At 38.8% G+C, this 16,786-nt stretch overlaps 1 protein-coding gene across 1 annotated transcript in view; it reads left to right on the top strand.

The window, feature by feature from the left end:
* The window catches only part of cyp4t8 (cytochrome P450, family 4, subfamily T, polypeptide 8), a 63,361-nt gene extending 54,654 nt beyond the window's left edge, over positions 1–8,707 (top strand). The window contains exons 9-12 of the mRNA XM_043699327.2: positions 1,524–1,657; positions 5,772–5,836; positions 7,033–7,115; positions 8,385–8,707. Coding sequence (XP_043555262.2) covers positions 1,524–1,657; positions 5,772–5,836; positions 7,033–7,115; positions 8,385–8,553 — 451 coding nt within the window. The 3' untranslated portion in view covers positions 8,554–8,707. The remainder of the gene's footprint in view (positions 1–1,523; positions 1,658–5,771; positions 5,837–7,032; positions 7,116–8,384) is intronic.
* The last annotated feature ends 8,079 nt before the right edge of the window (positions 8,708–16,786 follow it).

The raw sequence follows: 16,786 nt of genomic DNA, 5'->3' as shown, positions 1-16,786 counted from the left end.
AAAGGTTCTCATGGTCAACCCTATCTAAACCCCTAATCATCTTGTACACCTCTATCAAGTCACCCCTAAACCTTCTTTTCTCCAATGAAAACAGCCCCAAGTGCCTCAGCCTGTCCTCATACGATCTTCCTACCATACCAGGCAACATCCTGGTAGACCTCCTCTGCACCCGTTCCAGTGCCTCCACATCCTTCCTATAGTATGGCGACCAAAACTGCACACAATACTCCAGATGCGGCCGCACCAGAGTCTTACACAACTGCAACATGACCTCAGGGCTCCAGAACTCAATTCCTCTACCAATAAAAGCCCGTACGCTATATGCCTTCTTCACCGCACTATTTACCTGGGTGGCAACTTTCATAGATCTGTGTACATGGACACCAAGATCCCTCTGCTCATCCACACTACCAAGTATCCGACCATTAGCCCAGTACCCCATCTTTTTGTTACTCTTACCAAAGTGAATCACCTCACACTTAGCTACATTGAACTCCATTTGCCACCTTTCTGCCCAGCTCTGCAACTTATCTATATCCCGCTGTAACCTGACACATCCTTCCTCACTGTCAACAACTCCACCGACTTTCGTATCATCCGCAAACTTGCTCACCCAACCTTCTAGCCCCTCCTCCAGGTCATTTATAAAAATGACAAACAGCAATGGCTCCAAAACAGATCCTTGCGGAACACCTTTCCTGGCCAGCAGTCTGTCAATGTGGCCAGAAGCATGGCAGGAAACCCAATAACCTGCTTCTAATCAGACTGTCCCTGTCCTTAGCACTTCCAAGTTCGCCGGGGAAGGTCTTGTGGCTTTTCTGCCAAGTGAAGAGAAATGGAAGAGAGAAGTTGGAGCCCAGGATTTCTGAAACTTCCTGCTCTGAGAGTCACTAAGAGCCCCACTCCCTCCATACAGTGTGATCCTCTGAAATATCCCTCACTGCAATGTACCAGAGTTTACCTTTGGTGCTGGTCAAGGTGCTGTTGCCTCAAAATCCATTCCACTTGACTAATTGCTGTCAGTGGGATACCTGATGGAACACATCTTAATGATGCAGAGGCTATGCCTCTGTTGAGGTCAGCTGAAGTGGGGTGTGGGTGGGAGGAGACATTAACCTCACAATTTCCTTACCAGAATTCCTTTCCAGATTCAAGTCAGGGATGTGGTTTCTTACAAAATAAATGAGTCTTATTTGGAAAATTGAGGGTAAGTATTTACAAGTACAGTACCACAAGTCTGTAAAAAGGAGATTATTGCTGGTTTTGAGGCACCTTTTGAGTGCTTTCCTGACTCCATAATTGAATGACTTTTAAGTTTGTTTTTTTCAAATGGACAAAACAGGATTTAGCAGCATGGTCAGTTAATGAGGTTCAACTTTGGATCAGCTGTTGGGCCACCAAGCTTGAAAGGAGGTTGTAATCTTATCTAACACTGACAAATTTTCAGCCCTCTGCTCTTTAGTTTTTGCGTACACATGTTCACCCTTGTTTTACTAAGTCACACCCTTTCTGTTCCTTGGCAGGGAGTTGCTCAGTAAGATGCCTTACATTACAATGTGCATTAAGGAGTCTCTGCGTCTTTGCCCCCCTGTACCAGGGATATCCAGGAGGCTGACCAAACCATTCACATTCTTTGATGGGAGGAAGGTTCCTGAAGGTTTCATTTATTTGTACATTTATGAAATTAGATAATTCTTATTAAATTGTAAATATTTGAGTTTTTACTGACAACAATGACTATACTTCCAATCATCTACACAATCTGAATAGCATTATGAGTATGACAGGAAATGATGTCATGTGCGAGCACCATAATAGTCCTTTATCTAATCAAAATTATGACTTAATGAGTTAAGCTTAAGAAAGAATGTACTTCATAAAAGCAGGACTTTGAAACTTTGAACTTACTGGTGCTTATGGATTCGATATCTTTATGCATTTTGTTTTTGCTTCCTATTCTCTCATGACTTATCTGTCACACTGTAAGGTATCAAATTGGTTGACACTTTACCTTCTTCCTCATTAAATTAAGGACAGTAAGTGGGTTCCTTAAATAGATCATAACCATAAACATTAGGAATGGAAGTAGGCTATTCTGCTCATCAGGTCTGCTCCACAGTTCAATTAGATCATAACTGATCGGATAATCTTCAATTACACTTTTCCCCATAACACTTGATGCTCACTTAATGAAAATCAATCTATCTCGGTATTGAATATATGTAATGACCCAGCCTCAACAGACCTCCACTCTTCCACAGATTCACAAGCTCCTGAGAGAAAGATTTGCTCCACTTAAATGTGAAACATCTTATTCTGAGATTATGCCCTCTGTTCCTAGACTCTCCCACAAAGGAAACAGCCAATCCACAGCTACACCGTCAAGTCCTGTAAGAACTGTATGTTTCAATAAAATTACCTCACATTCTTCAGTATTCCAACAACCACAGGTCTAATCTACTCAACCTTTCTTCATATGCCAGTCCCTCCTGTACCTGGTACCGGCCCAATGAACTTTCCCCAGGCTGTCTTCAATGATAGTGTATCTTTACTCAGATAAGGGTGACCAAAACTGTTCATAATATTTCAGCAGTGGTCTGACTAGGTTTGCACATTGTGTAGTATCAGCTAAACCTTGCTACTTTTATACTCCATTCCCTTTTACATAAAGGTCAATATTCCATGTGCTTCCCTATTACCCTCTGAACCTAGTTCCTAGCTTTTTATCATTCAGGGATGAGCTCTCCAAAATCTCTCTGTTCTGCACCTATTTTCATTTAAATAACATTTAGCTCCCTTTATTCTTCCCATCAAATTGCATAACCACATATTTCCCCACATTATATTCCATCTGCCAAGTTTTTGCCCTCTCACTCAATCTGTCTGTATGCCTCTACAGATTCTTTGTATCATCTGAAAACTTGGCTATAGTATATTAAATTTTTTTCTCATCCAAGCATTAATATATATTGTAAATAATTATGGCACCAGCAGTGATCCCTGTGGCCCACCACTAATTAAGGGTTATAATCGTGAAATTTCCCCTACTTATTCAAATGCTTCTTCTATGAGCTAGCTAATCCTTTATCCATGCTTACTTACTACCTCCAACGCATCTGTCTCATTGCGTCTCTCTCATCTCATTAAGTAGCCCAATGCATGGTACCTTATCAATCTTTATATATTACATCCACTGCTTCAGACTTGTCTATCCTACTTGCTACCTGCTCAGAATTCCAGTAGATTTGTCAAGTACACTTATCCCTTTCGGAAACCATGTTGACCCTGCTTGATCATGTCATTTCTAAATACTCTGCCATTACATCCTTTAGAATAGACTCAAATATTTTCCCACTAAAAGACATTAAGCCAACTGACCTATAGTTGTCTACATTTTTGTTTCCTTCACTTTTTAAATTAAAGTGTTACATTATTATATTCAAGTACATCATCCAGTAGACATGCCCTCAGAACTGGATGGATGGCAGCCTCCAATTGAGGTCAGACTAATGATGGCCTCCTTGGCTTTCCCAGCTAGTGCTGAGAGCTGCTTCCCTGCTGCTACAGGGCCAGCTGACTCAGCAGGGGGGCAGTCTGATGCCAGGAAAATCCTGACAGCATCAGCAATTATTCCACATTTGGTTCCTTATTGGCTCCCCACCATAGAAGCATTAAATCTGGAGGCTGATCACACAGACAAGTTTCAAACTCTGTTTCAGAGTGTCCCCACAAAGACCCATCCATGAGACAGGGAATATTCTGGTCACAGTGTTAGATTCGAGAACCTTTCAAAAGAAAATTCAAAGCCTTGATGAATAAACCTCACTGGACAACAGATTGCTAAATGGTATTCCAGCTGTTTGCTCTGTTAATGATTTTGTGAGATTTGCAAACGAAAGAATTGATAGGTTTTCTGGCTTGTTTGGTGCTATTGCTAAAGATATTCATGATGCTCCTATCAAACACAGTCACAAATGAAGTAGTTATAAAGATAACAGTAGATACGGATTATCCATCAAGAGCTGTTGTGATCCTCTAGGGAAAGCAACTGATCAATTTTGGAAAATGTAATGAATAATTTGTTTAAGTTGATGCCCTCCTCTCCTGTTACTTTTATCCTTATGGAGAAATTTCCCAGGGTTAATGATCGAGGCAATTTCACCTCCCTCAAGAAGTTGAACACCTTGTACAACCATGTACTGTGTTCCCCAAAGTACATGAGTATAGATTATATTTGGCTTGTTGGTGTATGTCATGCATGCTTTATGTTCTTAACTTCAGAATTAATCATTGCTGTTTATCAAGGAAATTACTTCGATTCAATTTGAAAACCTGAGTGGGTAGATTTTAATTGCCTGCAGAAAGCCCAAGTCATTTTGAAGCTGGTATCTCATGTACATCATAAGACTCCAATTTACATGCAGCAATAAGGCTGATGTCTATACTGTTCAGTGGAAGGAAAGTTCCAGTAAATATGGCAGAGAAGCAATAATAGACTGGAATGTACACAGTGTTTCAGTTCTGTTGGTGCATAATTCCCAATGTTTGGGTTGAATATTGGGACTCGATGTCAAACACTTCCAGGTCACTCTGAAATGCAGAATCATTTTCCCAGCATGTGCCTTAGTCCAAGTTCAGAGGATCATGCTCTACATTGGACATTTTCCCTGTACGTCAGTGTGAGAATGCTAGTTTCGTGTTAAATCAATGATGTAAGCTTTGATCTCATGCCACTGAAACCGAAATGTCTGATTCACAAAGTTTGTGTGTGTGATTTTAACCGCAAAAAGTAGATGAGAGTTGCAATTTTAAAATATCTTAAACCTACCTCCAAATCAACCTTTTAACTTTTTTCAATGTGATTGAGATGGTTTTAGTGTGGGAGAGAGGCAGAGAGGGGGAGGTGATGGTAAGAGGTTGTTAGTGGATAATTAATGTGCTTCCAGGAAATAGGTTAGATGTTGAAATATTATATTGAAGCAATATGCTTCAACTTTGAAGTTCTAAATTTCATCCTGGGTGGTTGATTTGATGGGCCCCAGGGATCCTTGCAGCTAAAAGGGGAATGAAGACTGCTTTGAGCAGGAGGTAAATGTCTTTATAATAATGCCTGTGGGCTAGGAGGAGCAGCTGGACCACCCCTCTGTCTACCAAGCTTACTTGCTTCACTTTATGGCATTAAAGCTCCTCACTCTGAAACCAATGGCCACACACCCAAGATCGACCCAGCCAGAGGAGAAATTGATACTGTATTTGTGCTCAAGCCACTCAGTTGAAAGATGAAAATCTAATCCACTCTGCTATTCGTTCCTAAAAATGTACATTACAAAATTATATCAAACACAACAGCTTTCCTGAGTGTGATTGAAATTCTCCTGTGCTTTAATATCTCTTTTGAAATGAGAACTTAATTAGAATTGGGTTTGTGTGCCTACCACTTTTTTGAATGGGATTAAGTTTACCAGGTGGACTTGCTGCTTATTGTCTGATTTTTGGATTGGCCTTGATTTTGATGGCCACTGACTTTGCTTAAAGCAGGACACAGCCTTATCATTGCGTACAGTTTAGGGCCAAATGACCAATTAAGATCTAAGTGTCACATTTGTTTCTGTCTGCATTGCTGAATCTTATTGCCAGACGTGGAGAGAAAGAGGTTATTTTGAGTTAATGTTAATGGCAGGTAAATACTGCACTTTAAAAGAGGTCCAAGAAACCAGCAGGAAGCTGCATGTTTGTGAAAGTGTTACTAATGTTCATTTGCATTTTCACAGGTTGCTTGGTTGGTATAAGTATCTACTGTATTCACAGGAACCCTATGATATGGGATAACCCAGAGGTAACTTCCTTCTCCATAAGTAGAACATGAGGATTCACACAATCACCTTAACAATATGTACTCTTTGCCTTCATATATTGTCACACTGCATCCGTGCTAATGCCATTAGGTATTCTTTCATTTAATGGATTTATAACACAGCAAGCAAATTTAAATATAAATGTAATGCTGAAAGTATCTATTAAGTATATTTTTAAAAGCCATTTATTCTGCTGTCACATAGTTAAGGGGTGTACACACTAAAAGATGATATACTTGGTTTAGTGAGATTACATATTCTTCCTGCACAGTTTTTCCTATTCCCACTCCCTTTTTAGCATTCATCCTGCATTCATGTTCCCCCCACCACCCCCCAACTCCACATTCAATGTCTAGCATTTGTTCTTTTTTGACCTTGTAGCAATTACTGGTTGGCCTTCCAATACTGCTCCACTTGAAGACTGTATTTGGTCTCCATTGCCCAAATGGAGTGCAATATGGGAGCAAATTACTGCAGAATCTGAAAACAAAAAGTGCTGGATGCTGCCTGACTTGCTGTGATTTCCAGTAGTGCCATGGGGAATTGAATCATGTTCTCACTCAGTGGAAAAATGATTAATATTGATATGAATTGGCCCCACTCAAAATAAAATTCCTACATTGTGGAAACAGGCCATTCAACACTGACTCTCCAAAGAGCATCAAACCCAGACGCACCCCCCTATTCTATCCCTGTAACCTTGCATTTTACATGGTTAACCCACACATCCCTAGACACTATGGACAATTTGGCATGGCCAATCCATCTAACCAGCATATCTTTGGACTGTGGGAGGAAACCGGAGCACCCAGGAAAACCTACGCAGACACAGGGAGAATGTTCAAACTCCACACAGTCAGTTGTCCAAGGATGGATTCAATCCAAGTCCCTGGTACTGTGAGACAGCAGTGCTACTTGCTGAGCCACCATGCATAGGACACTGTCTTTTGAGATGAATTCCATGTCCAGTTCATGTCTGAATATCTTAATTTCTGTTAGAATCCAAAATCTGTTGGAGCTTAGCTGCTTTGATAATTTTACCACTGCAATACTTGTTCAAACCAGTAACTGACAAATGAATTCTTTACAGATCTGATTAATAAATTTGTGTGTTTGAAATCTCATTAATCATATATTCCTGATCACTGCGGATTGATAGTACTTTGTTCTTTTATAGGTTTTTGACCCTTTAAGATTTTCCACTGAAAATTCAGCAAGCAGACACACACACGCCTTCATACCTTTTTCAGCTGGACCAAGGTAGCAACATGTGTCAAATATTAGTGAAATTAGAACAGATGGTTATTAATTTATTGTTTTTTTTAATGAAGGCCTGGCTTATAGTTTATAAAATGGGTAGGTCCCAGTTCACTGGAGCAATTCCAAATTCTTTTTTAATCTTGACTAACACTTCATATTGGGAGTTATTGCACAAAGGCAAATTTTCAAAGGTAAACAAAACTATACCATGGCCTGGTTCTTTTGGGAGTTACTACCTCCCACACTAAGATCCTTTGTTTAAAATTGTAGGCTCCCCATTAGAGTTGCAAAACTACATTTTCCATTGTGCAGATTAGAATTCAGGAAGCTTTCTTACAAGTTAGCCATGTATCTATGTCGGTAGAACTGCCAACTCTGGGGGAATAAGGGGTGGGATTGTGCGCAGTTTAACAGTGTGGTACTGCCAGTAATCTCTGTTAACTATTTATGACATTTGCATAAATTTCTTGTGATATAAATTGCTTTCTTTAACTATTTGTTATGTGCTACCTTTTCTAACAACTATAGTACACAAATTGTAAGAGGTATTTAAAAACTTGAGGTGCAAATACATATGTATATCAAATAGCAATTTAATGGAAACTCAATCACAGGTTCATGAGATGAGGTGAGAAAAGGAAACTGAGTAAGTTCGTAACAGTAAACATTATAGTCTTCCACAGCTGGATTCTTTCAGGTTTGCCCATTTTATTTGTTTTTATGCTTAAAAAGTGCTAGTGAGAGAAAGTTAGGAGATAAGGTATGGTGGGAAACTCTATCCAGCAGCATTATGGATAAGATCATTGAATTTTTGACAGCAGCTCTATTTATGTATTCACTGAGAGGAACTTCATATAATTGAAGAGCTCAATTTATGCAAATGTTTCTCCTTGATCTACATCTGACTGATAGGTTGAAAGTTTACAACTCAGGAATAATGAAAGATTGAGGCACACAGAGAAGTAGGCAAGGGCAAAATATGTTAAGATTTCAGGAAGAAGTTGTATGTAGCTCTTGGAACTAAAGGCATTAAAGGGTTTGTGGAATAATTAGGAACAGGCTATTGTGTTGGATCATTAGCCATGATCATTATGTATGGCAGAGCAGGCTCAAGGGGCTGAATGATGTGTTCCAGTTTCAATTTTCTCTGTTTCCATCTAAATATGTTGGTACTGCACCTTTTCATACTTAGGATTGTGTAGTGATTCCAACAAAATACATTTATGGTCTAAAAGTGTTGGATTCAAAACTTGCCTCCTTTTTTTGTAGGAATTGCATTGGTCAGCACTTTGCCATGAATGAAATGAAGGTGGCTGTTGCGATGATCCTTAATCGATTTGAACTGGAAATCGATGAGTCAAAACCACCAATTAAAATACCTCAGCTGGTCCTTCGATCTAAAAATGGGATACACCTGAAGATTAAAAAACTGCAATAATGTTAACCTGCAAGGATAAGTGAATTTAGAAAAATAAGAAATTAATAACATCAAAATCAATCAAATCAATCTGTAAATGAGATAACTGCAGCAAAATTGCTGTGGCAGTAAAGATTATTAAAAAATAAACAGGAAAACCTGCATTGAAGAAGTTTATTACCAGTCCCTGCAGTATCATTTCAAAACATGTTCAGGGTGAAATCTCGGCCAGGGCTCAAATCAGCTCAGCATATGCAGGTTTACAGCCTCCTTTGATTCCCACAACCAGATTAATGCTCTATTTGTCACACATTTCCCATAGCATCTGGTGTTCATTATGGATTGTTTTAATTTGTTTCAATCTATTGTTAGAACAAGAACAAAGAGATATACAGCACAGGAATAGGCCCTTTGGCCCTCCAAGCCTGTGCTGATCATCATGCCCTAACTAAACTAAAAAAAAACCTGCTGCTTCTATGTAGTCCATATCCCTCTATTCTCTCCCTATTCAAGTAACCATCCAGATGCCTCTTAAATGTCTCTTAAAAAACTCCCCTTGCACATCTCCCTTAAACTTTCCCCCCTCACCTTGAACCTCTGCCTCCTTGTAATTGAAATTTCAACCCTGGGACAAAGCCTCAGATGATCCACCCTATCTGTGCCCCTCATAATTCTGTAGACCTCTATCAGGTCTCTTCTCATCCACCATCTTTCCAGTGAAAACATTCCTAGTTTTTTTAACCTTTCCTCATAGCCAATGCCTTTGAGACCAGGCAACATCCTGGTGAACCTTCTCTGCACTCTGTCCAAAGCTACCTCGTCCTTCCAGGAATGTGGTGACCAGAACAGCACATAATACTTCAAATGTGGCCTCGCAAGAGTCTTATACAGCTGCAACGTGGTTTGCCAATTCTTGTATTCCCTGTCCCAGCCGATGAAGGCAAGCATGCCCTAAGCCTTCTTAATCACCTTGGCTACCTGTGTTGCCACTTTCAGGGAACTGTGGACCAGTGCACCCAGGTCCATTGGTATGTTAATGTTCCTAAGGGTTCTGCCATTTGGAGTTTAATTCACACCTAAATTTGATTCTCCAAAATGCATCACTTCACATTTGTCTGGATTAAACTCCATCTGCCAATTTCTGTGCCCAAGTTGGCAATCCACCTATATCCTGTTGTGTCCTTTCACAATCATTGACACTATCAGCAACTCTAACAATCTTCGTGTCATCTGCAAATGTACTTATCAGACCGCCCACATTTTCCTCCATGTCATTTATACATACTTTAAACAACAGAGAACCTAAGACTGATCCCTTCCACCACTACCCTCTGTCTTCTATGAGCAAGCCAGTTTTGTAATCATCTAACCAGCCTACCCCAAATCCCATGTGATTTTAGTTTTTGTACCAATCTGCCATGTGGGACATTATCAAATGCCTTATCAAAGTCTATATAAACTACATCCCATATCTTCCCATATCAATAAACCTTAGCCCCCTTCACAAAATTCAATCAGCTTGGTGAGACATTACCTTCCCTGCACAAAACCATGCTGCTTGTCACTAGCTAGTCGGGTTTCTTCCAAATGTGTAAATATCTTGTCCCTCATTATCGTCTCCAAGAGCTTCCCCACCACAGATGTCAGGCTTACCGGCCTATAATTTCTTAGATTATCCGTGCTTCCTTTCCTAAACAAGGGAACAACAACGGCTAATTTCCACTTCTCTGGAACTTCACCTATGGTCAAAGAGGATGTGAAGATATCTGGTAATGCCTCAGCTATTTCTTCCCTTGCCTCTCACAGTAACCTACTATACATCCCAGCTGGCTCTGGGGACTTGTCTACCTTAAAGCAATTCAAGATACCCAAAAGTTCCTCCTTCAATATATTGACATTCTCTGCAGTATTCACACACTCATCCCTGATCTCATCATCAGTCATGTCCTCCTCCTTAGTGAACACCGATACAGAGTATTTATTAAGGATCTCTCCCACTTCCTGTGGGTCCATGCATAACTTCCCTCCTTTGTCCTTGAGTGGGCCTACCCTTGCTAGCTTCTTTCTTCTAGTATGTGCATAAAAAGTCTTGGAATTAACCTTGACCCTGTTTGCTAAAGACATTTATGGCCATTTTAGCCTTTCTATATCTGCATTTAAGTTCATTCTTAATTTCTCTATACTCCTCAAGGACTTCATCAGTTTGTAGTTGATGAATATCCTAGTAAACTTGACAGCCTGGAGAAAGTGAGGACTGCAGATGCTGGAGACCAGAGTTGAAAAGTGTGATGCTGGAAAAGCGCAGCAGGCCAGGCAACATCAGCGGAGCAGGAGAATCGACGTTTCAGGCGTAGGCCCTTCTTCAGAAATCCTGAAGAAGGGCTTATGCCTGAAACGTCGATTCTCCTGCGCCTCGGATGCTGCCTGGCCTGCTAAGCTTTTCCAGCACCACACTTTTCAAAACTTGACTGCCTGACAGCCTCATGCAATTGATGTGCAATGATATCTACACTCATCGATTAACCAATTGCAATTTGAATATTTTTAAGTAAACAAACAATAAGAGTAAATTACTAGGAGGGGATAGTACCTCAATTATCACCCAAGTTATTAACAGTTACTGGTTTATGAACAAAAATTGTGCTTTCGTTTGAATAATTGGAAATGCAAAAACATATAATAAAGTGGCACCATTATTGCAGATAACAGATGGGAAGAACATTCAACCAACATGAATCACAGCAATTTCTTTCTTCAATTGCAACTGCCATATTTTGCCAATGTGGACTGAAATGTATAAAAGAGTGAATCCATTGATCATGGGAGGATGGGGAAGAATGATTGTTTACCAATGGAGACCATTATTGTGTGATTAAAGAAAGTTTTTTTAACTTCACTCAATCTTTTTAACTCAATCTGTAATTAAACTTAGCTCAAAGGTAACCTGTGATTCAACAGGCATATGTTGTGAATTGTTGTTTAACACTAAACAAGTTCTCTGGACTCCAGTAATGCCTGTGGTTCAAAGCACCCTTCACCAGCTTCATTCCATGCAACTGAGTTTTCCCCTGAACTTTTTAATCCATTTTATCCTAGTCCCCGAATAAATCAGATAAATCTAACATTAGTGTAAAATTTAGGCCAACATCTGAAGTGATTGACTGCAGCTGTCTGTACTTTTTCCAAGTGCCAAATACAGTAAATTACTTTTTCTGAAAGTCAGTAGCATTTTAAGTTTTGGTTGTTTCAGAGAAAAGGTACTATAAAAGAAAATAACTTTTCTGCATAAAGCAATACTTGATAAATGATGGATTACTAAAAATATTATGCTTTTGTTAGAGAGTTTAATAATAATAATTTATTTTTATATCCTGGATGGTGAGTGAAGGGTGCTGAAGATCATGCCAGGAGCAACACTAGGCGCATCTACTGTAGCTATCTGACATCGTCTGTAGTGATTGATGAAGCCTAATGAAGCAAGGAAACATGTGACAAATAAGGATTTGTCAGAGGTGATTTGATTGTATAAATATGGGGAGTTGGTAATCAATGGGGTGTGAGTTTTATGGAGGGTGGTTAATGAAAATAAAGCTCTCATTAAAGGTGTGGATTTAGACTCTGTTCAAGAACATTTATTTTCATTGGAGCAGAGGATGGTTGATTGAAAATGTAAAGTATTGAGGTAAGATTGCTCACAATTATTTTCTGAAAGTGAGCCTTATGACCTGTGGAAGAATGAAGCAACAATGTGTACCTGGGATATTTCTTTACCAAAAAGAAAGCAAGGGATGGCTTTAACACTTCTGTTATAAGAAGCAAGAGTAGAAGTAACTTTATTTTTCAGAATTGGAGCCTGATGATTTGAACACAGTCGAGGTTTTGGACTGATTATTGACTTTCATGAATAAAGTTTATCAAAAAGATGATTCTTTAACTGCTGATGAGTTGTTGGTCAGATTTTGACAAATTTAGAAAAACTAGATAGTACCATGTAAGAGTATATTGTGAAATTCAGTGGATTGTATGCAATACTGCAGAGATTTCTTTTGGAAATTCCTGAATTTGTGTTGGCACTTAAGTGATTTGGCTGTACCAGAAGACCAAGTATTGACGCATTTAATTCTGAGGGAAGTTGGATTTGTAAATAAATATACATCACCAGAACATTCCAACAATAATACTGATGGCATGTGCTCCAGAGCTATGCATGCACTATGCTTGATCATTCTGTCTGTAGCTGCAGATTCCCAATTCCCTTTTTCGCTGTCCACGCAGGTTGCTTAAAACCTGGCATGTTATTTAATGGAAGAACCTCTCATTGATCACAGCAACTTCAGCAAAATCAGAAACAAAAGATTTCTGATTAGCATTTTCTAGCTTCTAAAACTCATGAACTGGATCTACATGTCTTCAGCTCTGTCCAAGTTTATTCCATAATTTGCAAAGCTTGGAATAGGTTTTTTTCCCTTCATCATTTGTTGAATCCAGTGAAACAGTGTTCTATATTGATAATAATCATTTATTAGCAATATAGACAGAATAAAGTAGCTGTGGTGCTTCTTTCTGGTTGAATGTACATTTTACAAGCAGGATTAGTGTTTATTATAACTTTTCTAGACTTTTTTTCAAACCAAATTTAGCATAGTATGGTGAAACAAAGCACATCAATTATAAAAGAGTAAAATATTCTTCTGATATAGCCACAATTGCCTTGCAACACATTCCTGGGTCATTGTTTTGCTGGGAATGAGATGGCAGTAATAGAATTTTGTGTTTTACAACCAACATTCAACCCAATATTGAACATACTTTTTTTGAGATCAATAGTCCACAAAAGTTTTGCAGGAAATCTATAACATGGAATAATTGGCATTATCAACTGGACGAACCATAGCAATTGAGGTAAGTACATGCCAAGTATCTATTGAGAACATCTCAGTCAGAAAAATGAAAGTCCTCCTAACAAGAATGTTGGAGGAACTTGAAAATGGGATTTTGTGCTTTTAATTATGCCCAACCTTTGTATGTATTTTACAATTTTTAAAGAATATTATATAAGAAGTACCTTTCAGTTCCTTGTAGTTTTAAATCTGCTAAAAAGGTAATTGTCCTGGAAGTAGCCAAACAGCCTTGTCCCAAGGCAAGAGCCTGGCTTCAGCTTGAAGATAAATCGTTTAAGTAGCACCATTGAGGAATGATAATTTTTGATAAATCTTTGTTCTTTCACAATTAAGCAAGTAAGAGCACTGAGATGTTTTATTACAAAAATGCACATAATCTGTTCCTCTGCTTAGTATTTTTGATCATTGTCAATAATTAATTTGTTAATAGTTTTGTCTTTGTACATTGGATAGGCAAGTAATGCTACAGCTTTATAGAACTTTAGTTAGGCCACGCTTAGAATATTGTGTACAGTTCCGATCACTCCACTACCAGAAGGACACAGATGCTTTGGAGAGGTTACAGGAAATGTTGACGTAGATGTTGCCTGATATGGGGGAATTTTAGCTATGAAGAAAGGTTGGATAGACTGTTTTCACTGGAACACAGGAGGTTGAGGGGCAACCTAATAGAAGTTTATAAGATTGTGAATGGCATGGATAGAGTGAAGGATATGAGGCTTTTTCCCAGGGTGGAAGGGTCAATTACTAGGGGACAGAGGTTCAAGGTGCCCTGAGGGTGGGGGGGGGGAGTTTTAAAAGAGATGTGCGAGGTAGGTTTTTCACACAAAAAGGATGATGAGTGCCTGGAATGCATTGCCAGAGGCAATGGTGGAAGTAGATACAAAAGCAGCTGGACGAATACATGACTAGGAAGGGAATAGAGAGATATGAGTCCTGTAAGTGAAAACTGTTTTAGTATGGAAGGGCAAAATGTGGCATGTTTGCAGGCTGAAGGGCCTGTTCCTATGCTGTATTTTTCCTTGTTCTTATTCTACTGGGATTAAAATAATAACATCAGGTAACAAAACAAGAAACATGAGATAGGCCATACAATAAAGAAAAAGTTTATGCAGTTGCCAAAACTTGCATGCAAAGTATTACAGAATTTATATATATATATATATATATATATATATGGATCTGAACAGAAATAGCTATAAAAGTCAAAAGGACAAAATGTAAACATTTTTATTTAGAAAACTTGCATTTGTGGAGAGCTTGGCCTTTTTAGTTTTTGTTGAGAATGGGAGTAAATAGATGTCATGCTCCAACCCTTAAAAAGATTCAAAAGAGTGCTATATGATTGAATAGAAAATGAGTTATTGCATTACGAGAACCAATTAGATAAATTGACTATGTTCACACTGGAAAAGAGAAGCTGGAAGGGTGAAATAATTGATGATTTTAGAATTCTAAGGACAATTTATAATACGGATAACAAAAATATATTTCATCTGATCTGAAACTAGAAAAGAGAACCTGCAGTTGAAGACAAAACAAAATCAAAATCAATGAACAGAAGTTATTGAGTTGCAATTGTCTATGTTACTGAACTAGGCAGCCAGTAGCCTAGGTTAATGGTTAGAGATTATGGGAACTGTAGAAATTTAATTAAATAAAGTCTGAGTTATGATTCAAAATTTAATCTATTTCCTTAATCAGCCTGTTCAGAGATGTTATTATACATGTCTGGATGCAGGTGGGACTTGAACTGAGGTCTCTCAGTCCAGGGATAAGATCACTACCACTATGCCACAAGAGTGCCCTCCCACAGGCCTTTACAAATAACAGACTGACCTTGTGCCATTATGAATGCTTGGCTCAGCTTCAAAAGCACCAAATATTTAATCAAAGATTTCTGAGTTTGCATGTTCATTGGCAGTTTAAAAGGCCTATTGAAAGGATTATTGATGTCCCCTTTCGAGTGAGGTATATGTCACAATGTGTTTATTTTTATGCGAGAGTAACCATTTGTGATTTATAGGTTTTTCTGTAAATTTTATGAATAGGATTTTTTTCTCATCTAGTGACAGCTGTATTAGATTATTGAAAGTTGACTGGCAGACCTACATTCATCTAACACAAGGGATCTTTTTTTTTTCTTTTGGACAATAAACTGGAAAACAGAAGCTGGCCAGAGCTATATAGCTAAAAGGTACCAGGTAAGTACTTTTTTCCCCTGTAACTTATACATTAAGTGGAATTGTGTAAAACTCAGAAACACTGAGATTGGAACAGGAGTAGACCTTTTGAGACCTCTGTACTGTTCAAGGTGATCATGACTGAACCTTCAACTCAGTACCCTGTTCCTGTTTTCTTCCATATCTTTTACCCCGAAGAACTATATCTAATTCCTTCTTGAAAAGATTTGGCCTCAACTATTTTTTGTATCAGAGAATTCCTGCAGGCTTACCACTCTTAGTGAAGAAATTTCTCCTCATCTCAATCTTAAATGACCTATCCTGTATCCTTAAACTGTGCCCTCTGGTTATGGACTACTTCAAGAACATCTTTCCTGAACTTACCCAGTCTTGTCTTGATAGAATTTGATAGATTTTTATGAGATTTCTCCCATTATTATTCTAAACTCCAGTGAATATAGTCTCAACCAATCCAGTTGCTCCTGATATGTCAGTCCTGCTATCTCAGGAATCAGTTTCGTAAACTTTTGTCGCACTTCATACATAGCCAAACATCCTCCCTCAGATAAGGAGACCAAAATTGCATATAATACTCCCAGTGTGGTCTTGCTAAGGCCCTGTATAATTACAGCAAGAAATCACTGCTCCTGCCCTCAAATCCTCTTGCTACAAAAGCCAAAATACCATTTGCCTTCCTCACTGCCTGTTGCACCTGCATGCTTACTTTCAGTGACTCATGTACAAGGACACCCATGTCTCATTACATCTCCTTACCCAATCTATTGCCATTCAAATAATAATCTGCCTGCCTATCTTTGCTATCCAATTGGAAGTCTGAAGGAAGGTCCTAAAATACAAGTGAACTACAACCATTTCCTCTAATTATCAACTTACTTGGGATCTTATTGAATGACAGAGCAGGCACAACTGCCAGATGGTCTACTCCTGCTCCTCTGAATCATGCTTTCATAAGACAGTCAGGAGATCCTCAAGTTACACATGAGAAAAGAATGACAGCAGGTGGCCAGGAAGGTCAATTCTTGAAGACTGGCCACAAGCACCTGATTCCTTTGCATTCCTGATGAAGGGCTTATGCTCGAAACATTAACTCTCCTGCTCCTTGGATGTTGCCTGACCAGCTGTGCTTTTCCAGCACAACATGTTTTGACT

Source organism: Chiloscyllium plagiosum, unplaced genomic scaffold (assembly GCF_037043375.1).
Source record: "Chiloscyllium plagiosum isolate Xiang-an unplaced genomic scaffold, Cpla_swu_hap1 HiC_scaffold_9, whole genome shotgun sequence".
NCBI lineage: Eukaryota > Metazoa > Chordata > Chondrichthyes > Orectolobiformes > Hemiscylliidae > Chiloscyllium > Chiloscyllium plagiosum.
The sequence above is the reverse complement of the archived record's forward strand: the minus strand, read 5'-3'. Positions and strand labels throughout refer to the sequence as shown.